This window comes from Leucoraja erinacea, chromosome 14 (assembly GCF_028641065.1).
Source record: "Leucoraja erinacea ecotype New England chromosome 14, Leri_hhj_1, whole genome shotgun sequence".
Taxonomy (NCBI): domain Eukaryota; kingdom Metazoa; phylum Chordata; class Chondrichthyes; order Rajiformes; family Rajidae; genus Leucoraja; species Leucoraja erinaceus.
Genome location: NC_073390.1, coordinates 24,161,319 through 24,188,900, shown reverse-complemented (window position 1 = coordinate 24,188,900; position 27,582 = coordinate 24,161,319). Strand labels below are relative to the sequence as shown.

At 46.1% G+C, this 27,582-nt stretch overlaps 1 protein-coding gene across 1 annotated transcript in view; it reads left to right on the top strand.

Moving 5' to 3' along the window:
* LOC129703414 (fibronectin type III domain-containing protein 3B-like) overlaps positions 1–27,582 on the top strand; it is a 149,201-nt gene that overhangs the window by 31,589 nt on the left and 90,030 nt on the right. Inside the window, 2 exon segments of the mRNA XM_055645820.1 lie at positions 18,255–18,392; positions 26,277–26,352. Of these exon segments, the coding sequence (XP_055501795.1) occupies positions 18,282–18,392; positions 26,277–26,352 (187 nt within the window). The 5' untranslated portion in view covers positions 18,255–18,281.

Sequence of the window (27,582 nt, the reverse complement as noted above, 5' to 3'; positions counted from 1 at the left end):
TCTGTATGAAGGAACTGCCATTCAGTTTCCGATTGAAACTTTCCCCTCCCATCTTAATCCTATGCCTATTTCTTGATTCCCCGACGCTGGGTATTCTCTGCATTCACCCAATCTATTCCCGTCAGGATGTTATACACCACCATAAGTTCATCCCTTTGCCTCCTGCGTTGCACGGAATAAGTCCTATCCCTACAGCTCAAGCCCTTGAGTGCTGGCAACGTCCTTATAAATCTACTCTGCACTCGTTCCGGTTGAAAGGCAACCTTCCTATAACAGGGTAACCAATACTGAACACAATACTCCAATTATTTGGTCCATCGAGTCTGTGCCAGTTCACGGAACAGTCCTGTTCCCGAACATTTTTTCCAGTTTCCTCTACAAGTGAATGAAACTGCTAAACGGGAAAGGGTGCAAAAGATGTTATGGGGCTGTTATTGCATCGAGAAGGTTTAAGATACGGAGTGCATATGCTACAAAAAAAAAGTCAAAGTGCTGTAACACCTCAAACTGATGAGACTGAAGAAGGTTCCCAACCAGAAACGCCACCTAAGTATCCATGTTGCCTGACCCGCTGAGTTACTCCAGCACTATGTGTCTTTTTGTAAATCAGCATCTGCAGTTCCTGTGTAGTTCAGACTTAGATATGCTAGGTCTCTTTTTTTTTGCACAGTGCACACACAAAGGATAAAGAGCACAACATTTAGTGCAAAGATATAGCATTGAAGTCCGATTAAAGATAGTTCACAGGTCTCCAATGAGGTAGATGGGAGGTCAGGACCGCTCTCTAGTTGGTGATAGGATGGTTCAGTTGCCTGATAACAGCTGGGAAGAAACTATCCCTGAATCTGGAGATGTGCATTTTCACACTTCTGTACCTCTTGCCTGATGGGAGAGGGGAGAAGAGGGAGTGACCGGGGTGAGACTGGTCCTTGATTATGCTGCTGGCCTTGCCGAGGCAACTTGAAGTCTCGATATAAGTGAGGTTGGTTTGCGCAATGGTTTAAGTTTAGCCAAATTCAGGACAAGCGGGGCACAAAGTTGGCACTGGTGGGAATATCTCTGGTGTTCCCGTAAAGCTTGTTGTTAGACAGGCATAGACACACCCCTGCATGGTAACTGTGGCCAATGAGTTGGATGCCGGTCACATTGCTCTGCTTCCAAAAACAGCCTCTTCCTTCGATTCCGTCATGGCTGGACACGGGCCATTTTTCCCCGAGCACACATTCCTCGGCCGACCCCATCGAGAAGTCTAGGAAGTGACCGTGCTCTGAGATTCAGATCGCCCTGCCTTGCCATCCGTCTGCTTCCCGCATACACAGACGATGGAATCTCTCAGCCCCTGTTTCGTTCTGGCTCTCTCAACAAGTCCCTGCTGGGAGGAGGCCAGGATATAAATCACTGCAGTCTGTCCTTGAATAACCCTCAGTGTGCCTCGCTGCTCCCCCTTCCCATCAAAACTTCACTCCAAAATCCTCCACGTTGCTGTCTTTGGCACAGTGGGGCAGCGATGGGGTTGCTGCCGTACAGCACCACAGTTCCCGCTTCCATCCTGGCTATGCAGCTTTATTTGTTGCGTGCTAACCAGTCAATGGAAAGACGACACATGATTAGAATCAAGTCGACCACAGTGTACAGTTACAGGGTGAAGGGGACCATGGGGGGCGGGGGGGGCGGGGGCCAAGATGAACAATGGAGGACCCGGCGTGGAGGGGCCATCGTGAGGGACGGTGGGAGAACAAAGGGGGACAACAGAATCCTCAGCCCAGGGGATCAGCCTGAGTTTGTTCGTTTGTTTGTTCGTTCGTTCCGGTTATGATACTGTGCACAAGGCAGTCAGCCAACAGTTTTTTTTCACTTTTAATTTAATTTTAATTTCATGTACTTTGTGTGTTATGACTGCTGGCAGACCAGTTTCCTTCCGGAGACGAATAAAGTTCTATCGTATCGTGTGGAATAATGTTTAGTGCAAGATAAAGTCCAGTCAAAGATAGTCCAAGGGTCCCGAATGAGGTAGATGGTAGCTCAGGACCACCCTCTAGTTGGCGATAGTATGGTTCAGTTGTCTGATAACAGCTGTGAAGAAACTGTCCCTGAATCTGGAGGTGTGTGTGTGTGTGTTTTCACACTTCTGTACCTCATCCCTGATGAGAGAAGAGAGTGTGACCAGGGTGAGACTGGCCCTTGATTATGCGGCTGCTGGCCTTGCCGAGGCTGCGTGAATGGAGACTGAGGAGAAAGAGTGATTCGCAGTGAAGGTGGGCACAAAATGCTGGAGTAACTCAGCAGGACAGGCAGCATCACTGGCGAGAAGGAATGGGTGACGTTTCAGGTGGAGACCCTTCCTCAGACTGGTTAGGGATAAGGGAAACGAGAGATATAGATGGTGATGTGGTGAGATAAAGAATAATGAATGTAAGATATGCAAAAAAGTAATGATGAAAAAGGAAACGTGTCACTGTAAGCCGTTTGTGGGGTGAAAGGGGGAAGCTGGTGTGACTTGGGTGGGGGAGGGATAGAGAGAGAGAGGGAATGCCAGGGTTACCTGAAGTGAGAGAAATCAATATTCATACCACTGGGCTGTAAGCTGCCCAAACGTTATATGAGATGCTGTTCCTCCAATTTGTGTTGAGCCTCACTCTAACAATGGAGGACAGGAGACCGAGGACAGAAAGGTCTGTGTAGGAGAATTAAAGTGTCCGGCAACCGGGAGATCAGGTTGGTTCACGCGGGCTGAGTGAAGGTGTTCCGTGAAACGATCGCCCAGTCTGCGTTTGGTCTCGCCGATGTATAAGAGTCCACATCTTGCACAACGGATACAGTAGATGAGGTTGGAGGAGGTGCAAGTGAACCTCTGCCTAACCTGAAAGGACTGTTGGGGTCCCTGGACAGAGTCGAGGGAGGGGGTTTAGCAACAGGTGTTGCATCTTCTGCGGTTGCAGGGGAAGGGATCTGGGGAGGTGGTGGTTTGGGTGGGAAGGGATGAGTTAACCTGGGAGGGAACAGTCTCTGCGGAAGGCGGAAAGGGGTGGAGATGGGAAAATGTGTCTAGTGGTGGGAACCCGTTGGAGGTGCAGAGATTTTGGAGGATTATGTGTTGTATGCGACGGCTGATGGGCTGTAAGGTAAGGATTAGGGGGACTCTGTCTCTGTTGCGACTCGGGGGAGGGGATGCAAGGGCGGAGCTGTGGTGTACCGAGGAGACACGAGTGAGGGTCTCATCTATGATGGGGGAGGGGAACCCCCGTTCCCTAAAGAATGAGGACATCTCGGATGTTCCAGTATGGAACACCTCTTCCTGGGCGCAGATGCGGCATGGACGGAGGACTTGGGCGAGGATAGAGTCTTTGCAGGAAGCAGGGTGGAAAGAAGTGTAGTCGAGATAGTTGTGGGAGTCAGTGGGTTTGTAATTGATGTCAGTCAGTCCTTTGCAGTGAAGGAGCAGGGACATGTTCAGGATGGTGTGGGAGGGGGATGTGTGGATGGTGTCACCTGTAGCCCCACATGGTGGTGGAAGTTACAGGAGTCACAGCTTTTGTACAGCGTTTGGTTCCAGCTGTAACCAGGCAACTGAACCAGCTGGAGTGCGGTGCTGACATCCCATCTACCTCATGAAGACCTGTGAACTATCTTTAGTCGGACTTCAATTATATATCTTTGCACTAAATGTTGTACCCTTTATCCTGTATCTGTACACTGTGGACGGCTTGAATGTAATCATGTGTAGCGTTTCATTTGACTGGATAGCACGCAAACAAAAGCTTCTCACTGTACCTCAATACACTTTGCAATAATATACTAAACTAAACTAAACTGACCTCTCATCTACCTCATTGGAGACCTTCAAACTATCTTTAATCACTTTACTGGATTTTGCTCTAAATGTTGTACCCTTTATCCTGTATCTGTACACTGTGGACGGTTTGATTGTAATCATGTATAATCATGTATAAACTTTTCACTGTGCCTTGGTGCATGTGACAGTAAGAAACTAAACTAAACTAGACTGGACTAGACTAGCCCAGGTGAGTTACGGCATTGCATTTTGTCGATGGTGAAGGCACCCTGCACTGCTGGGAAATGGTTTGGGAGGTGGGAAGTGCATGGTGTGCTGATCAAACAGGGTGCTTTCTCCTGGATTCTGTTGGCCATCTGCAGTTGGATCTGGGACCTCGTGAGTCCTGGAGTTAGTTATGTACTTGCACTCCTAGCTCTATCTGCTCTACAACACTCCCCAAGGCCTCACTGCTCACTGTCAAGGTCCTGCCCTGCTTTAACTTTGCTGTGCTCTTTCTTATTTAGCAACAGCTTTCGCTTGCTGCCGTTAACTGCAGCCACTGTGCGAGGGTCTGGAAGGAAATGGAGAGAAATATTTTTATCCAGAGTTGTTAACATCTATTGATTGGGTGCTGGAAACGGGGCCAAGAAAAGCGTTTGAAGCTGAAAAGTCTGCAGGACTGTGGGAGGAGAGGCAGAGGAGAGGCGGAGGGCTCCGAAACAAAGCAGCAAATGGTGGCAAATGCTCAGTGGGTCAGGCAGCGTCTGTGGAGAGAGAAACTGTCAATGAACATGGGATCGGTGACGTGTCGGGACGGGATTGACTGTACTGGGGATACTGTGGGGGGGGGGGGAGGGGGTAGAAAGCTGGAAGTGAGGATGGACAAGACAAAGTCTGGCGAGTGCTAAGTGGAAACATGTGAGGGGCAGGTCTGATAAGCAAATGGCTGGACAAAGGTGTAAGATAAGGACACAAGATATGTCAGTTGTGAAACCAGAGAAAGGAATATAGGTGGAGAGGGAGGGGAGAAAAGGTGTGAGACCAGGTAGGGCACGTAATGTTCATACCGTTAGGTTTGTAAGTGCAGCAAAAGAATAGGCCCTTTCGCCTCCACTGTCCGTGCTGAATGTGATGCTAAGTTAAACTAATCCTTTCTTCATGTACTTGATCCATATCCCTCCATTCCTTGCACTTCCATGTGTCTATCTAAAAGCCTCTAAATACCACTATCATATCAGCCTCCACCTCCACCACCACCACTGACAAGCAACCTGTTCCAGGCACTCACCACTCTCTGTGTCTCACTTGTCTCACATATCTCCTTTAATCTTTCGCCCTCTCATCTTATGGCCATGGCCTGTGGTTTAGTTTCGAGATACAATGCGGAAACAGGTCCTTCAGCCCACCAAGTCCGCGCCGACCAACATTCGCATCTTCAACTAGTTATAGTCTACACATTAGAGGCAATTTACAAAAGCTGATTAACCGACAAACCTTTGGAGTGCGAGAGGAAACCGGAGCACCTGGAGAAAACCCACACGGTCACAGGGCCAACGTGCAAACTCCACACAGGCAGCGCACGAGGTCAGGATTTTATTCAATACTGCACGTATCCTCTGAAATGCCTCAGCACGGTGGCGCATGGGTAGAGTCGCTGCCTTGCAGTGCCAGAGGCCTGGGTTCGATCCTGAGTACGGGTGCTTTCTGCACTGAGTTTTTACATTCTCCCTGTGACCACGTGGGTTTTCACCGGGTGCTCCGGTTTCCCCCCACACTTGATGGATGCGGGTCTTGTACGTTAACTGGTATCTAGTGTGTAGAATAGAACTAGTGTATAGGTGATCGCTGGTCGGTGCAGACTCGGTGGGCCGAAAAACCTCTTTCCACCAAAGATAGACACAAAATGCTGGAATAACTCAGCGGGTCAGACAGCACCTCTGGAGAAAAAGAATTACCTCAAAACTAAACTAAACTGTCGAAAGTTTAGAACAGGCGTAACTGGTTACATCATGGCAGGTTCGGCAATTCCAACGCATAGGAAAGCAAGAGGCTGCAGAGAATGGTGGATCACGGGCACAGCTCTCCCCACCATCGAGAGCATCGACACCAGGCGCTGCCTCAAGAAGGTGGCATCTACCATCAAGGATCCCCACCATCTCACTGCTACCATTGACCAGGAGGTACAGAAGCCTGAAGTCCCACACCACCAGGTTCAGCAACAGATACTTTCCTTCAACCATCGGATTCTTGGAACCGATCTGCACAACCCTAATCCTACCTCAGCAACGGAACACTATGGACCACCTCTTGGACTAGCATAGACTTGACTCATTTCTGATTGTGTTTTTGCCCTCATCTCTTGTGTTTTGCACAATCTTCTTTCTTTTAGAAATTTTATGTGTAATTTACTATGTGTCCAATTTGTTTTTGGTTCAGGTTTATTATTGTTATGGGTTTCGAGGTACAGTGAGGTACAAGCCTGATGAAGGGTTTCATCCCAAAATGTCACCTATTCTTGTTTTCCACAGATGCCGCCTGACCCACATAGTTACTCCGGCACTTTGTGTCTATCTACAGTGAAAACCCTTGTTTTTGCATGCATCCAATCAGATCAAATAATACCATCATAAATACAAATCAAATATATAAATACAATCAAACCCGTGTTGGTTACAATAGGTTGAATGAATGGAATGATACAGAGTGCAGGATATAGTGTGTTTTTGTGTGTTAACTCGACTTAACCTTTTATTAGTTGGAAAGTTCAATGTGAACATTAGTCACTCTTGGCATACTAGTGTGCAGAGGAGGTACAGATACAATGATCTTCTTGTGTATGAAGGAACTGCAGATGCTGGTTTAAACCAAAGATATACCCAAAAAGCTGGAGTAATGCAGCGGGTCCGACAGCATCTCTGGAGGACGTGTTTAGGCGACATTTCAGGTCTACTAAGCAGGAATGAATGAGGGTTCTGACTCGAACCAGCACCTGTCCTCCAGAGATTCTGCCTGACCTGCTGAGTTACTGTGGCACTTTGTGTCTTTTTTCGTGGACCAGCATCTGCAGTTCCTTGTTTCTAAAGAAATAACCGTGCTGCTTTCTGCCGGGAGGTCCTGTGCAGGCAAGCGCTGCTATTGGACGACACGACTCCACATTCAGGGATAGTTACTTCCCAGCTGTTATTAGTCAACTCTGGATTGAGGGGGGATCTTATAGAAACTTACAAAATTCTTGAGGGGTTGGACAGGCTAGATGCAGGAAGATTGTTTCCGATGTTGGGGAAGTCCAGGACAAGGGGTCACAGTTTAAGGATAAAGGGGAAATCCTCTAGGACCGAGATGAGAAAAACATTTTTCACACAGAGAGTGGTGAATCTGTGGAACTCCCTGCCACAGAAGGTAGTTGAGGCCAGTTCATTGGCTATATTTAAGAGGGAGTTAGATGTGGCCCTTGTGGCTAAAGGGATTGGGGGGGTATGGAGAGAAGGCAGGTGCAGGATACTGAGTTGGATGATCAGCCATGATCATATTGAATGGCGGTGCAGGCTCGAAGGGCCGAATGGCCTACTCCTGCACCTATTTTCTATGTTTTTATGTTTCTAACTGAACCATGCTATCACCAACTAGAGAGAGGTCCTGACCTCCCACCTACTCCATTGGAGGCCCTCGGATTATCTTTAATCATACTTTACTGAACTTTATTCCATTCATTCTGTATGTGTGCACTGTGGATAGCTCAGATACAGAATAAAGCCCAGTAAAGTATAGTCTTTCCGTTGACTGGATAGCACGCAATAAAAAGCTTTTCCATGTACCTCGGTGCACGTGACGATAAATTAAACCGGACTAAACTGAGTTTATAGAGGGGTCTCGACCAGAAACGTCACCTATCCTTTTCTCCAAAGATGCTGCCTGACCTGCTGAGTTACTCCAGGTCTTTGTTATCTTCTGAACTAGGAGGATCTAAACTAAACTAAACTAAAGTAATAAATCTAGGTAATAAACTAAACTGAACTAATAAACTAAACTAAATGCGGTGCGTATATGAGCCTGGGATAGGCAGCTTCACTTGTTGGTGGCCTTTCTGGTCCGTATTAAAGAGGGCTTTTGTCTGTGAAGCTTTCTCCAGTGCCAGGGTGCACGTCACTAGCCCACTCCCTGCCCACCAGTAGGTTGTGAACGTTGCATCTGTGCCGTGCTGCCTGTGAATGGCCCGGGCACTAGAGAGAGACCCATGTCATTGCGAAGCCTGTGACATTTCATTCTATGTAATTAGCCTCTCACCACCTCCGTGCCTGGGGGATAGGATTTACAGCTCCCAGTCTTCTGCTGGGGATATCAATTAACGTTTGAAAAGGTCACCGTCACTCCTCTTTCTGGGTTTTGTCCTGTTGACGTGTTAACCTGCTTTCATGTGCCTTGGGAAAGTTCAATGGGTGCAGGAAGGAACAGCAGATGCTGGTTTGAACTGAAGGCAGAGGCAAAGGGCCGGAGTAATGCCCCTGTCCCACTTAGGAAACCTGAACGGAAACCTCTGGAGACATTGCGCCCCACCCAAGCTTTCCGTGCGGTTCCCGGAGGTTGCGGGTGGTTGCCGGAGGTTGCAGGTAGTGGAAGCAGGTAGGGAGACTGACAAAAACCTCCGGGAACCGCACGGTGAACCTTGGGTGGGGCGCAAAGTCTCCAGAGGTTTCCATTCAGGTTTCCTAAGTGGGACAGGGGCATAACTCAGCGGGCCAGGCAGCATCTCTGGAGAAAAAGGATGGGTGAGGTTCCGAGTCGGGACCCTTCATCAAATGGAGAGTAGATGGAAGGGAAATGGAGGTAAGAAAAGGCCAGAACAAAGCAGGGCCAGCAACAGATGACCAAGGAAGGGTAGAGCCCATATTCAGGTCCGGGTTAAAATATGGTCTTAGGGTCAGCGAGTAGTGAACTCCTATTGGAGAGAGGAAGAAAGCTTCTTCAAACTAGGCATAGCTTGAGGAAATTTCACAATGAAGTAGACAAAGTATGTACAGTGCCCTCCATAATGTTTGGGACAAAGACCCATCATGTGTTTATTTGCCTCTGTCCTCCACAATTTGAGATTTGTAATAGAAAAAAATTCACATGTGGTTAAAGTGCACATTGTCAGATTTTATTAAAGGGTATTTTTACACATTTTGGTTTCATCATGTAGAAATTACAGCTGTGTTTATACATAGTTTATCCGTAGAGGCAATAGCGGAGGCCTCAATAGGCCTGACTTTGTGAGAACTGGGGATGGGGACTGGACATTGTGCTATCCCCCACAGTGGTAACCATTGTGGGGGGATGATTTTTTGTGTGTAAGTGATTATTTTAGTTTGTGTCCAAGATGGCTGTCGGCAGGGAGAGTGTATGCTGGTGCGGTTTAGCTGCCGCTGCTCTCTCTTCACACTGTGTTTTTGATTTTTTTTGTCTTTGGATCAAATTCTGTCTTTAATTTGTGTACTGGTGATGTCTTTATTATTTATTTTACTCCGATTATATGTTTTTTTACTCTTGTTAAATTCTGTAAGGTGTCCTTGAGACTTTTGAAAGGCGCCCACAATTAAAATGTATTATTATTATTATTATAGTTTCCCCCCATTTCAGGGCACCATAATGTTTGGGACACATGGCTTCACAGGCGTTTATACTTGCTCAGGTATGTTTAAATGCCTCCTTAATGCAGGTATAAGAGAGCTCTCAGCACCTAGTCTTTCCTCCAGTTTTTCCATCACCTTTGGAAACTTTTATTGCTGTTTGTCAACATGAGGACCAAAGTTGTGCCAATTCAAGTCAAAGAAGCCATTATGAGACTGAGAAACAAGAATAAAACTGTTAAAGACATCAGCCAAAACTTAGGCTTACCAAAATCAAGTTTGGAACATCATTAAGAAGAGAGAGAGCACTGGTGAGCTTACTAATCATAAAGGGACTGGCAGACCAAGGAAGACCTCCACAGCTGATGACAGACAAATTCTCTCTATAATAAAGAATAATCCCCAGATACCTGTCCGACACATCAGAAACACTCTTCAGGTGTGGATTTGTCAATGACCACTGTCTGCAGAAGACTTAATGAACAGAAATACAGAGGCTACACTGCAAGATGCAAACCACTGGTTAGCTGCAAAACTAGGATGGCCAGGTTACAGTTTGCCAAGAGGTACTTAAAAGAGCAACCACAGTTCTGGAAAAAAGGACTTGTGGACAGATGAGACAAAGATTAACATATCAGATTGATGGCAACAGCAATGTATGGAGGAGAGGAGGAACTGCTCAAGATCCAAAGCATACCACCTCATCTGTGAAACATGGTGGTGGGGTGTTATGGCCTGGGCATGTATGGCTGCTGAAGGTACTGGCTCACGTATCTTCATTGATGATACAACTGCTGATGGTAGTAGCGTAATGAATTCTGAAGTGTATAGACACATCCTATCTGCTCAAGATCGAACAAATGATTCGAAAGTCATTGGCCAGCGGTTCATTCTACAGCTAGACAATGATCCCAAACATACTGCTGAAGCAACAAAGGAGTTTTTCAAAGCTAAAAAATGGTAAATTCTTGAGTGAGCATGACAATCACCTGATCCAAACCCAGTTGAGCATGCCTATAATATGCTGAAGAGAAAATTGAAGAACTAAACACGACTACTTTCATTTACATGACATTGCTGTGTCCCAAACACTATGGTGCCCTGAAATGGGGGGACTATGTATAAACATATATATATAATATATAATATATAATATATAAAAATATAGAAGGGAGATCGAGCAACTGTCCATATGGTGCCAGCGCAATAACCTGGCACTCAACACCAGCAAAACCAAGGAACTGATTGTGGACTTTGGAAGGAGTAGGAGGGGGATCTCTGAAGATCTTTCCTGGTCCGAGAACACTAACGCAATTATCAAAAAAGCTCATCAGCACCTCTACTTCCTGAGAAGATTACGGAGAGTCGGTTTGTCAAGGAAGACTCTCTCTAACTTCTACAGGTGCACAGTAGAGAGCATGCTGACCGGTTGCATCGTGGCTTGGTTCGGCAATTTGAGCGCCCTGGAGAGGAAAAGACTACAAAAAGTAGTAAACACTGCCCAGTCCATCATCGGCTCTGACCTTCCTTCCATCGAGGGGATTTATCACAGTCACTGCCTCAACAAGGCTGGCAGTATCATCAAAGACCCACACCATCCTGGCCACACACTCATCTCCCTGCTACCTTCAGGTAGAAGGTACAGGATCCTGAAGACTGCAACGACCAGGTTCAGGAATAGCTACTTCCCCACAGCCATCAGGCTATTAAACCTGGCTCGGACAAAACTCTGATTATTAATAACCACTTTCTGCTATTTGCACTTTATCAGTTTATTTATTCATGTGTGTATATATTTATATCATGGTATATGGACACATTTATCTGTTTTGTAGTAAATGCCTACTATTTTCTGTGTGCTTAAGCAAAGCAAGAATGTCATTGTCCTATACAGGGACACATGACAATAAACTCACTTGAACTTGAACACAACTGCAATTTCGACATGGTCAAACCAAAATGTAAAAAAATGGCCTTTATTAAAATCTGACAACGTGCACTTTAACCACATGTGATTTTTTTCTATTACAAATCCCAAATTGTGGAGTACAGAGGCAAATAAATAAATGACGGATCTTTGTCCCAAACATTATGGAGGGCACTGTAGAATGGGTCTGCAGATATTGATTTATACCGAAGATAGACACAATTTATTGTCATGTGTACTGAGGTACAGTGAAAATCTTTTTTGTTGCGTGCCATCCAGTCAGCGGAAAGACTATATCTGATTACAATCAGCCGTCCACAGGATACAGATACAGGATAAAGGGTATAATGTTTAGGTGCAAGATGAAGTCCCGTAAAGTCTGATTAAAGATAGTCCGAGGGTCTCCAATGAAGTAGATGGGAGGTCAGGACCACTTTCTAGTTGGTAAGAGGATAGTTCACTTGTCTGATAACAGCTGCGAAGAAATTCCCTCTGAATCTGGAGGTATGCGTTTTCACAATTCTGCGATAGTCTGGACTACATCCACATTTTATTGTGATCTTAGATAGAGCTGTTCCCAATCCATGAGAAGATTTCACAAGTGAAGAGCACACAGGGTTAGTGTTAATATGGACTGAGGAATGGCTGACTAACAGAAGGCAAGGCAGAACTCAAAGAGGTGGGAAAAAACCCAGCAGGTCAGGCAGCATTTGCGGAGCGAATGTACAGTTTTGGATCGAGACCCTTTAGTCTCCAGCACTTTGTGTTTTTGCTCAACATTTCAGCAATTTTGTGTGTCCTAACAGAAGACAGATTTGGGTTAAATAGGTAGGAAGGTACTGCAGAAACTGGTTTATACCGAAGATAGACACAAATTGCTGGAGTAACTCAGCGGGTCAGGCAGTATCTCTGGAGAAAAGGAATAGGTGATGTTTTGAGTCTGACCCAAAACGTCACCTTAGCCATGTTCTCCAGAGATGCTGCCTGACCCACTGAGTTACTCCAGCACTTTGTGTCTATTTTGAGGTTACATGGGTTATTTTTGGACTGGCAATCAGTAACGAGTGGAGTGCCATAGTAATCAGGGCCGGGACCTCGCTGGTTTACAATCTGTATTAATAACCTGGACTCGGTGTACAGATGCGCTGTTGACATAAAGCGAGGTGGTTACTTAAGGTGGATGCATAGGATGCAGAGCGATGATTGGTTCAGGGTGCACATGAAGTTGGCAGATAGGGAAAGTGTGGGAAAGTTGAGGTTAAATGTTAAAAAAAAAAACACAGGAAGATAGTGAGTAAGCACAGCAAGTAATTAGGAAGGATAAAAAGACACAAAGTGCGGAAGTAACAGTGGGTCAGGCAGCATTTCTGGAGAACATGGATAGGTGACGTTTTGGGTCGGACCCTTCTTCCAACTGATTAGGATGGAGTAATTAGGAAGTTTGCATTGTGTAGTGTTTGAGAGCCTGATGGTTGTTGGAAAGAAGCTGTTCTTCATCCCGTTGGTCATGGTTTTTAGGTATTAATTTAGTTCAGCATAGGCAGCATGGAAACAGGCTTTTCGACCCACCGAGCCCATGCCAACCGATCACCTTTTCACACCAGTTCTATGTTATCCCACTTTCACATCCACTCCCTACACATCAGTGGCAGTTTATAGAGAGGCCAGTTATCCTACAAACCCACACTTCTTTGAGATGTAGGAACAAACCCACACGGTCATGGGGAGAACGTGCAAACTCCACACAGACACCATCAGAGGTTGGAATGGAAACCAGGGTCTCTGGCGCTGTGAAGCAGCTGCTGTCCTTTATTGCAAAGGGGAAGTACTTTAAGAGCAGGGAAGACTTGTAGAAATTGTACAGGTCATTGGTGAGCTTGAGAACTATGTAGAGCACTGGTCTCCTTATCAAAGGAAGATGTCCTTGAATTTGGGAAGATTCAGAGGGGGCTCAGTCAGTTCATTCCAACCATTCAGGTACAACAAATTGATTTTGGTGTATTATTGATACAGTGAGAAACTTTTTATGTGTACTATCCAGTCATGTCATTCAAAAGACGTAGTGCTGGAGGAACTCAATGGGTCAGGCAGTATCTATGCAGAGAATGGACAAGCAACGTTTTGAGTCGGGAGTTGCCATCAGCCTGAAGAAATATCCCGGCCCGAAACGTCACCTGTCCATTCTCTCCACAGATGCTGCCCGACCCTCTGAATTCCATCCATTACTTTGTGTTTTGCTCAAGATTCCAGCATTTGCAGTTACAAGTGTCTCCAAATCATATTTGGGCGGCACTGCGGTAGAGTTGCTACCTCACAGCACCAGATACCCGAGTTCGATCCTGACTGTGGGCGCTGTCTGAACGGAGTTTGTACATTCTCTCTGTGATTGCGTGGATTTTCTCCGGGTGGTTCGGTTTCCTCCCACATTCCGAAGACGTGCTGGAATTTAGGCCAATTTACTTTGGTAAATTGCCTCCAGTGTGCAGGATAGAACTAGTGCATGGGGTGATAGTTGGCCAGTGTGGAATATCCAAGGGAGTGTGTGGCAATGTTAAAGGTGCTGAAGAAATTTAAATTGTTTAAGAAGGTGAGTGGGGCAGATTTAATTGGAACCTGAGGGACACCGAGGGTGATGAGTATATGGATCGAGCTGGCAGAGGATTTAGTTGAGGTGGGTACTATAACAACATTTAGTATTTAGGTTTATTCTTGTCACACGCACCGAGGTACAGTAAAAAACGTTGTTTTGCATGCTATTCAAACAAATCAGATAATACCATGCATAAATATAATCAAGCCAAGTGCAAGTACAATAGGTAGAGCAGAGGGAAGATACAGAGTGCAGAATATAGTTCTCAGCATTGTAGCACATCAGTTCCAGAGACAATGCCCAATGTCCGCAATAGGGTAGAGATGAATCGGACAGTACCCTAACTAATGGAAGGACCGTTCTATAGTGTTTGGGACACAACAATGTCATGCAAATGAAAGTAGCCATGTTTAATATTTTGTTGCATATCCTTTACATGCAATAACTGCTTGAAGTCTGTGATTCATGGACATCACCAGTTGCTGGGTGTCTTCTCTGGTGATGCTCTACCAGGCCTGTATTGCAGCCACCTTTAGCTTCTGCATGTTTTGGGGGTTAGTTTAAAACAAACATTCAAGACCTACTTAAATAATAAAAACAGAGAAGGGACAAGACAGACTGCTGGCAAGGCGGCCATTACGGGCGCCACCCGGTGGTGATGTTCCAAACAGTTGATTTTGGTAAACCTAAAGTTTGGCTGATGTCTCTTAACAGTTTTTATTCATGTTTCTCACTCATAATGGCTTCTTTGACTTTCATTGGCACAACTTTGGTCCTCTTGATAAACACCAATAAAAGTTTCCAAAAGTGATGGAAAGACTGGAGGAAAGACTTGGTGCTGAGAGCACTCTTATACCTGCATTAAGGAGGCATTTAAGCACACCTGAGCAATTACAAATGCCTGTGAAGCCATGTGTCCCAATCATTATGGTGCCTTGATCCAAAGACAAAAAAAATCAAAAACACAATGTGAAGAGGGAGCAGCGGCAGCTAAACTGCACCAGCATACACTCTCCCTGCCGACAGCCATCTTGGACACAAGCTAAAATAATCACTTACACACAAAAAATCATCCCCCCACAATGGTTACCACTGTGGGGGATAGCACAATGTCCAGTCCCCATCCCCAGTTCTCACAAAGTCAGACCTATTGAGGCCTCCGCTATTGCCTCTACGGATAAACTATGTATAAACACAGCTGTAATTTCTACATGGCGAAACCAAAATGTGAAAAAAGAACCTTTAATACAATCTGACAGTGTGCAATTTAACCACATGTGATTTTTTTTCTATTACAAATCTCAAATTGTGGAGTACAGAAGCAAATAAATAAATGAAGGGTCTTTGTCCCAAACATTGTGGAGGGCACTGTAAATGAAAGTAGTCATGCTTAGTATTTTGTTGCATATCCTTTGCGTGCAATGGCTGCTTAAAGTCTGTGATTCATGGACATCACCATTTGCTTGGTGTCTGCTCTGGTGATGCTCTGCCAGGCCTGTATTGCAGCCATCTTTAGCTTATGCTTATTTTGGGGGCTAGTCCCCTTCAGTTTTCTCTTCAGCAAATAGGCATGCTCAGTTGGGTTCAGATCGGATGATTGACTTGGCCACTCAAGAATTCATCATTTTTTAGCTTTGAAAAACTCCTTTGTTGCTTTAGCAGTATGTTTGGGATCATTGTCTTGCTGTAGAACGAACCGCCGACCACTGAGTTTTGAGGCATTTGTTTGAACTTGTGCAGAGAGGATGTGCTATACACTTCAGAATTCATTATGTTATTACCATTATCAGTTGTATCATCAATGAAGATAAGTGAGCCAGTACCTTCAGCAGCCATACATGCCCAGACCATAACACCCCCACCACTGTGTTTCACAGATGAGGTGGTATGCATTGGATCTTGGGCAGTTCCTTCTCTCCTTCACACTTTGCTCTTGCCATCACTTTGATATAAGTTAATCTCATCTGTCCACAAGACCTTTTTCCAGAAATGTGGTTGCTCTTTTAAATACTTCTTGGCAAACTGTAACTTGGCATCCTATTTTTGCGGCTAACCAATAGTTTGCATCCTGCAGTGTAGCCTCTGTATTTCTGTTCATGAAGTCTTCTGCGGACAGTGGTCATTGACAAATCCACACCTGACTCCTGAGGAGAGTTTCTGATCTATCGGACAGGTGTTTGAGAATTTTTCTCTATTATAGATAGAATTCTTCTGTCTTCCTTGGCCTCATATTCAGATTCAGATTCTGTGGAGGTCTTCCTTGGCCTGCCAGTCCCTTTGCAATTATTGAGCTCACCAGTGCTCACTTTCTTCTTAATGATGTTCCAAACAGTTGATTTTGGTAAACCTAAGGTTTGGCTGATATCTCTAACAGTTTTATTCTTGTTTCTCAGTCTTATAATGGCTTCTTTGACTTTCATTGGCAGAACTTTGGTCCTCATGTTGATAAACAGCAATAAAAGTTTCCAAATGTGATAGAAAGACTGGAGGAAAGACTGGATGCTGAGAGCTCTCTTATACCTGCATTAAGGAGGCATTTAAACACATCTGAGCAATTACAAACACCTGTGAAGCCACGTGTCCCAAACATTATGGTGCCCTGAAATGGGGGGGACTATGTATAAACACAGCTGTAATTTCTACATGATGAAACCAAAATGTGTAAAATAACCTTTAATAAAATCTGACAATGTGCACTTTAACCACAGGTGATTTTTTTTTCCATTCCAAATCTCAAATTGTGGAATACAGAGGCAAATAAGTAAATGATGGGTCTTTGTCCCAAACATTATGGAGGGCCTGTTTCTACGCTGTGTGACTCTCAAGTTCAGAATTTCATGTGACAACCTCTTCCTGGACAGATTTGTGGCCGTGGACCTCTGGATTTTGATCAACCTCCCCCCTGTAGCAGATGACGAATGATCCCCCCCCCCCCCCCCCCCTCCCCCACCTCCTAGTGCCCCTGAACAAGCTGGCTGCTGGGGATGTTCTGAAGCATTGCCATGTCTGTGATTATGGCCGGCGGTTGTCATGGTGACTCCTGGAAATCCAGATGACTCGCTCTCTGGGGGAAGGGTGGTCTACTCTCCTCGACAGCACTACCTGGCCACGTGACTCTGAACTGTCCTCACAGTAAGCCACTGGTGTGCACTCTGACCTTTCCCCCGCCCCATGACCCTACTTGTGGAAGCATCCCACTGGTGCAGCAGTGTTGACAACCTCAGGCCATTCAGCCCATTGCTCCCTGACTCTATCATTCAATAATATCACCAATGATCTGTCGTGGACCAACCACATTGAAGAGTCAGCCAAGAAGCCACGCCAACGCCTCAACTTCCTCGAAATTGACCATATCTCTAGTAACTCTGTCCGACTTCTATAAAGCAAACTGTCGGGTTGCATCACAGCTTGGTTTGGGAACAGCACCACCCAAGAACGCAAGAAATTGCAAAGAATTGTGGATGTAGCCCAGTCCATCACACAGACCAGACTCCCCATCATCGACTCCATCTACACTTCACTCTGCCTCGGGAAAGCAGCCGACATAATCAACGACCTCGGCCCACCGAGTCCACACCAACCATCGACCACCCGTTCACACTAGTTCCATGTTATCCCAATTTCTCATCTGCTCTCAGCGCACTATGGGCAATTTACAGGTTGGACAGAGTGATCGCTGGACGGCATGGACTCGTTGGGCCGAAGGTCCAGTTTCCGCGCTGTAGCTCTAAAATCTAGAGTCCTAAAGTTTGATTCCATTTGGGACGTTCATATGTTGGCTGAGATTGATGCCAATGTGGGACTTCTCAAGGTGTCAAGAACGACCCTTAAAGCCGCCACTATGCCCCGCCCAATCACCACATTCTGGCTTTGGAAGCTGGGTCAACTGAGTTGCAAAATGTTGAACCATTTAAATTATTGGCATGCTGCTCGCTAGGAATATTGCAGTTCCAATTAGGCATTCGGAGAGCCAGTCCTGCCCGTTGCAGGATTTAAGAACAGATACTTGGCAGGAGTAGGGAGAGCAGTGTGGAGACAAGTCTGGCTCAGCACTCCACTTCTCCCTCAGAGACTGCCTTCCCCCCGTAACTCGTGGACCAACCACATTGGATGGTCCTGTCTGTGTGGAGTTTACACGTTCTCCCTGTGACCTTGTGGGTTTTCCCCCTTCCCTTCCCCTTCTCTCCCTTCCCCTACCATATACTTACATCCTTTTCTCTGGTCTAACAATTCACGCCTCTACTCCCTTTGTATGACACCATTTTCGCTGTGTTTTGCTCATGATTTTAGCTTCTGTGGTTCCTGGTGCATGTGACTTTCTAATGCCTCTCTCTGTTGTGTGTGTCATGTGTGCAGGAAGCTGGGGTGCAGCAGTCTCCATGAATGTATGTCACAATGATGATGGCAGACCAGATACCCTTGGAACTCCCTCCTTTGTTGAACGGAGATGTCCCCATGATTCCTCACCTGGTCAACGGGGACGGGTCGCAACAGGTGAGTGAGTGAGTGAGTTGGGGGGGGGGGGGGGGGGGGTGACTCTGGGTATTTGCCAAAAGGGGGGGCGGGGAGAGGGGTGGGTCACCTGTCCCTGCCATGAAACTATGTGGTTGGTTTATTATTGTTATGTGCACCAAGATACGGTGAAAAACGTTGCTCGCTATCAAGTGTCAAGTCACTCAAGTCACAGTGAGTGACACAGTGGTAGAGCTGCAGAGACCCGGGTTCGATTCCGACTACCTGTGCTATCTGTACGGAGTTTGTACGTTCTCCATGTGACCGCGTGGGTTTTCTCCAGGTGCTCCGGTTTCCTCGCACACTCCAAAAAAGTGCGGATTGTAGATTAATTGGCTTCAGTAAAATTGTAATTTGTCCCTCGTGTGTAGGATAATGCTAGTGACCAATGGTTAGCATGGAGTCAGTGGGCCGAAAGACCTGTTTCTCTACAGTCTATAGACCTGCTATGTTGCAGCATTTGCATCTTCTGCCCGACAGAAGTTTGGACAGGAGCGTAAGAAATTGCAGAGAGTTGTGGATGTCGCCCAGTCCATCCCTCAGACCGGACTCCCCACCATTGACGCCATCTACACTTCACGCAGCCTCAGGAAAGCCTCCAAAATAAATAAGGAGCAACACTTTCCAAAAATGTTTTTTGTTCAGAAGTGCTGCTGGACCCACTGAGTTGACGCAACAGTTTGTGTCTATCTTCGGTATAAAACCAGCATCTGCATTCCTTCCTACAATCATTCTCACCTAGAGGGTATCTGGAATTAGCTGCCACAGGGAAAAATACAGAGTGAAGCTCCCTCGACACTGTCCCATCACACACTCCCAATGTAGGTACAGCATAGGTTAGATGCAGAGTATGTTGCAAAGTTTGGACCTTATTTGGGGGAAGTGTTGATGAATTTCACTTCAGTGATGCAGAGAGAGAATTAGTGCCTTAGTCATCGTTGAGGGAGAATGGATTAACTGCAACTATAACTCAGCATCACGGTCATTGCTATGGCAACAGATAAGAGGGCATTAAATGCTGATTTCTCAGATGTGTGTGAAGGACCAAACTCTATAATTAATCTCCATTTTGAGCTGGTAGGGAGACGGAACATGAGATGGGGAGATCAAACGTAATTATTGGGCAGCACAATGGCACAGCGGGTAGAGTCGCTGCCTCACAGCGCCTGAGAACCCGTTTTGATCCTGACCTTGGGTGCTGTCTGTGTGGTGTTTGCACGTTCTTCCAGTCACCTCATGGGTTTCCTCCGGGTGCTCCGGTTTCCTCCCATATCCCAAAGACGTGTGGGTTTGTAGGTTAATTGGCTCCGTGAATCGCACCTTACTGTGTAGGGATTGGATAAGAAAGTGGGATAATATAGAACAAGTGTGTGAATGGGTGATCAATGGTCAGCATGTGCATGGTGGGCCGAAGGACCAATTTCCGTGCTGTATCTAAAAACCTATTGAACTTAACCTGGTTCGGTTATCAAGCAGCCACCATTTACTCTTCATGTCACAACATTTAATAGACATTTGGGTAGGGACGTGGATAGGAAAGAATTAGAAAGATGTGGGACAGTTGTGGGCAGGTGGGACTAGTGTAGATGGGACATCTTGGTCAGCATGGGCAGATTGGGCTGAAGGGCCTGTTTTTGTGTTGTGTGATTCTATGACTCCATAATAAACCGGGAAATAGCTTGAGAACAAAACTCGACATTGAAAACATGACTTTGTGCAAGTTTGTCCCATTTTGATTTGGAACTGCCGGAAGTGACAAAATGTAATGGTTGGCGTTGCCAGACCGAAGATAGATACAAAGTGCTAGCGTAGCACAGCGGTTCAAGCAGCATCACTGGAGAAATGGAATAGGTGACGTTTTGGGTCGGGGCCCTTCAGCTGTTATAGGCCGAAGCCTCACTATAGTTGGACTACGACACCCAGCATGCCGTGCAGAACGTGGGAAGAATATCATGTTGCCACGACAACAGACAGTTGCCAGGGCTACGTCTCTGTTTGTCTTGCCATGTTATTGTCAGAACAAAAGTAATCAAGTCTCGGGGAGAAAGCCTATGGGACTGGCGTTGCCAAGTCTGCAGAGCCTTCCTGGAGGGCAAAGGGTTTACTCCCTCACAATGTAATAGGAATAAAGCGCAGGAGGCTGAGAGGTGTATAAAATCATGAGGAGAATAGATGGGGGGAATGCACAGAGTATTGAAATAAAGAACTGCAGATGCTGGTTCATACACAAACATGAACAGTGCTCGAGTAACATAGCTGGCCAGGCAGCATCTCTGGAGAACGTGGACAGATGACGTTTCTGGCCTTGGTCCTTCTCCCGAACCTCACCTATCCATGCCCCAAATGCAGTTTTTTAGCCTTTTAACCAGAGTAGGGGAATAAAGAACCAGAGGACATAGGTTTAAGGTGAGAGGGGACAGATTTAATAGGAACATAAGAGGTAACTTTTTCACAAGGTGGGTGCTGGGTATATGGAACGAGCTGCCAGAGGAGGTAATTGAGGGTGGCCAGTACTAAAATACTGTAGGTAGAGCAAAGGGGAAGATACAGAGTGCAGAACATAGTTCTCAGCATTGTAGTGCATTGATTGCATAGTTTCATTTAGATTATTATTGTCTTAAACAGGTACATAGATAGGAAAGGTTTAGAGGGACACTTCTTCAGACTGGTTACATTTCAGCCATCGGTCTCAACAAGGAACCTAACCCGAAACGTTGTCTGTCCATTTCGCTCTGCAAATGCTGTCTGACCCGCTGAGTTCCTCCAGCACTTTATGTTTTGCTCAAGATTAGGTAGTTAAGTTCATTGTCACGTGTATGGTGAAAAGCTTTTTTGTTACACGCCATCTAGTCAGTGGAAAGACTATACGATTACATTTGAGCCGTCCACACTGTACAGATACAGGATAAAGGGATTAACGTTTGGTGCAAGATAAAGTCCAGTAAAGTCCGATTAAAGATAGATTAAAGGGTCTCCAATTAGGTAGATGGTAGATCAGGACCACTCTCTGGTTGGTGGTAGGACGGTTCAGATGCCCGATAAACAGCTGGGAAGGAACTATCCCTGAATCTGGAGTTCTTGGTGTAATCTTAAAGCCTCGATTGGCAATCTGGCAATGCTGTTGATTTTGAGCCAGCTAAAACTGATATCATCTCAATTCCCTGGAGAATCCTTCCAGACAAAACAACCCTGCACACAAGAGACTGCCTTGGCACTTATCTCCAGTGTCTGGAGCAAAGACAGGGTTTCCTGCACTGACTTTTATGACAGGGAAAAGCACCTGACAGAAACATAATGTCCCTTGAGCAACACTCCTGATTAACTTTACCCCAGTGCCTGAGGGGACAGGTGGCTTTGAACTCTGCACGGTATAGTTCAGTTTAGTTTAGTTCAATTTAGTTCAGTTTATATTAATTTAGTTTAGTTTAGTTCAGGTTCATGTACACTTTTGTAGCTTAATTGGCTCCGTCTGTAAATTGTCCCTCGTGTGTTGGACACTGGGATCACTGGTCGGCGCAGATTTGGTGGGCCAAAGGGCCTGCTTCCATGCTGTTCTTGAACTAAAGTTAGTTTAGTTTAGAGATACATGGGAGCAGGCCCTTCGGCCCACCGAATCTGCACTGACGATCACACTGGTTCTATCCCACACACTATGATTCTATCCCACGTGGTCCTCCCATAAGCTAGGGTACTGTCTGATTCATTTGTCCTCATTACGGACATTGGACTTTGTCTAATTGACCATCTAATCAGACTACACACAAATGCTGGAGAAACTCAGCGGGTGCAGCAACATCTATGGAGCGAAGGAAATAGGCAACGTTTCGGGCCGAAACGTTGCCTATTTCCTTCGCTCCATAGATGCTGCTGCACCCGCTGCTTTCTCCAGCATTTTTGTGTACCTTCGATTTTCCAGCATCTGCAGTTCCTTCTTAAACATCGAATCAGACTATATCAGACTTTAATGTTATATCTTTGCACTAAAAGTTGTACCCTTTATCCTTTATCTTTGCATTGTGGATGGCTTGATTTAAGTAATCTTTTTCTTGTCTGGAAAGCGTGCAAACAAAGGCTTTTCACTGTACCTCAGTACACAAGACAATAATAAGCTAAACTAAACTATGGAACTGATGCACTACAATGCTGAGAACTATATCCCGCACTCTGCATCTTCCCCTTTGCTCTATCTACAGTACTTGAGTTTGACATGATTGTATTTGTGTACGGTATTACAGGTACCTGTATCTGATCTGTTTGGATAGCGTGTAAAACAATGCTTCTCACTGTACCTCGTGACAATAATAAACCTAAACCTGGTGTCTCAGCCCAAGAGATGGCACAGTTGGCGGTGTGGCACTCCCTCTGTGGCAGACGGACGATCCCGCAGGCTTGAGTTTGGGATCATTACTGTCAAGTGTACCCAGGTACAGAGTTGGACTCTGAAGAGTTACTCCAGCATTGTGTCTCCCATAAGATGTAGGTGCAGAATTAGGCCATTGAGTCTACTCTGCCATTCAGTTATGGCTAATCTATCTTCCTCTCTCAGCCCCATTCTCCTACCTTCACCCCATAAACCCTGACACCCCTGCCAATCAGTATCTTTGGACTCAGTAAACAATGGGTTAAAGTAAATCGGGAAGGCAAGAGACAGGCTGTTCTAATGAAATCACACAGAGACACAACAGTGTGTTGATCGGGAGACTGCCTTGACATTATCTTCAGCTTTTGAAGCAAAGATTTGAATTTCCCTGCCATCCTTCCTGGCCCTGGGGATGTTCCCATCCTCTGCAAACCAGCTAACACAATGCAGATGTGTTTGGCGTGGTGACTGCTGTGCTGTGGTGAGGCAGGAGGGTGAGATCACTTGGGAGATGGCTCCCGACAAGGCAGTGTTGTCCCTAGATGCCACTTTCTCACTTTGAGGGGAATAGATAAGATAAACGTCACAGCTCTTTTCCCAGAGGTGGCACAGTGGTGCACTGTTGCCCTACAGCGCCAGAGACCCAGGTTCGATCCTGACTGTGGGTGCAGTCTGTGTGGAGTTTGCACGTTCTCCCTGTGACTGCGTGGGTTTTCTCTGGATGCTCTGGTGGGAATAGATGGTATTTGGTTTCAATAAAATTGTTAAATCGTCCCTAGTGTATTGGATAGTACTAGTGTCGCCAAACTTCTGAAATCTCTGGGGTGGAACCCTCTCCAAGACAGACGTGAAGCTCACCGTTTGACCTGTTTTTACAAAATGTTAAATGGTCAGCTCGACATAGACTACAAGACCTACACCAAACCCAAACCAATTAGGAGCAGACGAGGGCATTCGATCCAATTTGTGATCCCAGCTACAAAGACAGATGTGTACAGCAATCCGTTCTTCCCCCACACAATTAAAGCATGGAATAATCTCCACCCAACTATAGTTACCCAACCAGATGCAACTAAATTTAAAGTTGCTCTTTCTTCCCAATAACCCTTTCTGGCTTAAGCCCTCCCTTCGCCACCTCCAGTTTAAATTCCATTTGGAATATTTTGGAGGACCAAGAAACCAAGAAAAACCAAGTACGGGTTGCTGATCGGCATGGACATGGTGGGCTGAAGGGTCTGTTTCCGCGCAATGTCTCTAAAAATCTAAAAAGCTTTACAAAGGCGAATGCCAAATACTAGGGGGTATAGGTTTAAGGTTGAGATAGGCAAAGTTTAATACAGAGAGTGCTTGGTGCTTGGAATGTGCTGCCAGGGGTGGTGGTGGAGGCACATACGATAGTGGCGTTTAAGAGAAGTGCAGCGAATGGAGGGATATGGTTCACGTTCAGGCAGAGGAGATTACGTTAATTTGGCATCTTGTTTGGCACAAACATGGGCAGAAGGGCCTCTTCCTGTGCTGTGCTGTTCTACATTTAATTTGCTAAGGTGGTTCATCGGCACCTTGTCAAGGGACAATGGGAACGGGCAGTAATTGATGCTTACATTTGATAAATCTCTAAAACAACCCCTCGTTGTCCATCTCAATCAATTTGAGAGCAACCATTTCATAGCCACAAGATTGCCTGCTAATGAAACCACAACCCTTGGCCTTTTGTTTATCTAGCCTTTTTCTCTGTATCTATCGCTATCATGCTGTAACTATATTCTACACTCTGGTATTTTTCCCTTTGCACTGCCTGTTGTACTTGTGTGCGGCGTGTCTGTACTCATGTACAGCATGATTTGACTGGGCAGCACACAAACAAAGTTTCTCACTGTATCTCGGTACACATGACAATAATAAACTAACAACAAATGTGGCTATTATTTATTGCAAAACTAGAAACAATTAGTGTTCCTGAGCGTTAGCAGTAAGCTACAGATCATAAACTTTAGTTATAATCAGATTGCAATGGTTTATTCTTTCATGTTAGTGGTGATGGTATTTGTGGCTTTAGCCTAGTTTAGAGATACAGGGTGGAAACAGGGCCTTTGGCCGACCGAGTCCACACTGGCCATCAATCTCCCTGCACTCTAGATCTATCCCATGCACTAGTGGCAACGTACAATTTTAACTGACAAACTGTACGTCTTTGGAGTGTGGGTGGAAACCGGAGCACCCGGAGAAAGCCCACGTGGTCACAGGGAAAATGTACAAACTCCGCACAGACAGCACCCGTAATCAAGATCGAACCCAGGTCTCTGGTGCTGTGAGGCAGCAACTCTACCACTGCGCCACTGTGCAGCCTCCAAGGTGCTGCTTGAGCCGCTGAGTTATCCCAGCACTTTGTGTGTTGCTATCAGTGACCTAGCAAACCGCTCAGCAGCCTCAAACACCCTACCCACTTGGGGCGATTTGATGCTGATGCTGGGTCTCTGGCAGTGTTAGTCAGCAGCTCTACAGATGCGCCACTGTACACCATCGTCCTCACACAGAGGGTGATGGTTATATGGAACGAGCAGACAGAGAAGGTTGTTGAGGCAAGTCATATAACAGCATTTAAAAGACATTTGGAAGGGTACATAAGTAGTAGAAACAAGGAACAGCAGATGCTGGTTATTACACCAAAGATCACAAAGTTAAAACATATTTGGACAGATGCATGGATAGGAAAGGTTAGAGGGATATACGCAGCAAATGCAGGCAAGCAAGACCAGTTTATCTGGGGAATCCTGGTCGGCATGGATGGGTTGGGCTGAAGGGCCTGTATCCGTGCTGTATGACTCTGTGACATCTTCCTAAGCCTAGTGGTGGCCTGTATCTCTGGTCACATTTAGCCCCAAAAACAAAAGTGCTGGAATAACTCAGCGGGTCAGGCAGCATCTTGGGGCGGCACAGTGGTAGAGTTGCTGCCTCACAATGGTAGACTCCCGGATTCAATCCTGACTACGGGTGCTGTCTGTACGGGGTTAGTACTTTCTCTGGTTGCTTTGGTTTCCGCCCACACTACAATTACATCTAGGTTTGTGGGTTACTTGGCTTGGATACAATTGCAAATTGTTCCTAGTGTGCAGTGTAGTGTTGGTGTATGGGGTAATCGCTGGCCTGCGCAGACTCGGTGGGCCGAAGGGCCTGTTTCTGCGCTGCAGCTATAAAGTCTAAAGTAAAGCATCTCTGTAGAACATGGGTTGGGGCCTTTAGATCCTTCTTTTCAGGTAAACCCCATCTCCAGTTCCTCGTATCTCGTATCGAATCCCAAAATGTGGTTCCCAGCCGCTTTTGATGTTGTTATGTGGTGAGGGCTGAGTCCATCTTTTCCATAGTTCCATTCAATGTGGAGGATAATGGACAAGGGCCGTTTTGGGCCGTCCAGTCCCTGGTAGATGAGCGGTCGGGTGGGTCTGGGTCTGGGTCTGGGCCATTTAGCGTGGATCTGTAGCTAACTCTTGTCTCTCTGTCCTGCACAGGTCATTCTGGTTCAGGTTAACCCTGGAGAAACCTTCACCATCAGGGCAGAAGATGGGTCCCTGCAGTGCATCCAAGGTAAGCCGGCCACCCGTGGAGAGAGGTGCGTGACATCAAGGGTGGAGACCAGAGAGAGGTGGTGGCATCTTCTCCGCAAACCATCTAACGCGATGCAGATGCGTTTGTTGTGGTGAGGCAGGAGGGTGAGCTCACTTGGGACAAGACCCCAGATATGGCAAAGTTGTCCGCTGATGCCATTTTCTCACCATCGGGGGAATAGATAAGATAAACGCTCACAACCCTTTTCCCAGGGTGCGATTGAGAAAGATCAAGGTAGCACAATGGTGCAGTGGTAGAGTTGCTGCCTCACAGCGCCAGGTACATGGACACAATCCTGACTACGGTTGCTGCCTATATGGAGTTTGTATGTTCTCCCTGTGGCCGTGTGGGTTTTCTCCAGGTGCACCGGTTTCCTCCTTCATTCCGAAGAGGTACAAGTTTGTCTTTAGAATGTGAGAGGTTTGTGGGTTCATTTGCTATGGTAAATTGGAAATTGCCCCAAATGTGTAGGATAGTAGTAGTGTACGAAGTGATCGCTGGGCACTCCATTCATGGTGGGCAAAGGGCCTGTTCTAAGCCTGTATCACTAAAGTAAAGTCTAAAGTCCAGGGCATATGTTTAAAGGTGACAGGGGAAAGTTTAAAGGAGATTGGCGGTGCAGACTGGTTCTCTGAATACTTTCAAGAGATAGCTAGATAGGGCTCTTAAAGATAGAGTAGTCAGGGGATATGGGGAGAAGGCAGGAACAGGGTACTGATTGGGGATACACAAAAAAGCTGGAGAAACTCAGCGGGTGCAGCAGCATCTATGGAGCGAAGGAGATAGGCAACGTTTCGGGCCGAAACCCAAGGGTTTCGGCCCGAAACGTTGCCTATTTCCTTCGCTCCATAGATGCTGCTGCACCCGCTGAGTTTCTCCAGCTTTTTTGTGTACCTTCGATTCTCCAGCATCTGCAGTTCCTTCTTAAACACTGATTGGGGATGATCAGCCATGATCACATTGAACGGCGGTGCTGGCTCGAAGCGCAGAATGGCCTACTCCTGCACCTATTGTCTGTTGTCTATTGTCTATTTGCGGGCAAGTTTTTTTATACAGAGGATGGAACGCGCTGCCAGGGGTGGTGATGGAGGCAGGAAAGATGGTGGTGTTTAAGAGGCATTTAGTTATGCAGGGAATGGAAGGATATGGACTGCGTGCAGGCAGAGATTAGTTTAACTTGTGTTCTGCATGGACATTGTGGGCCAAAGG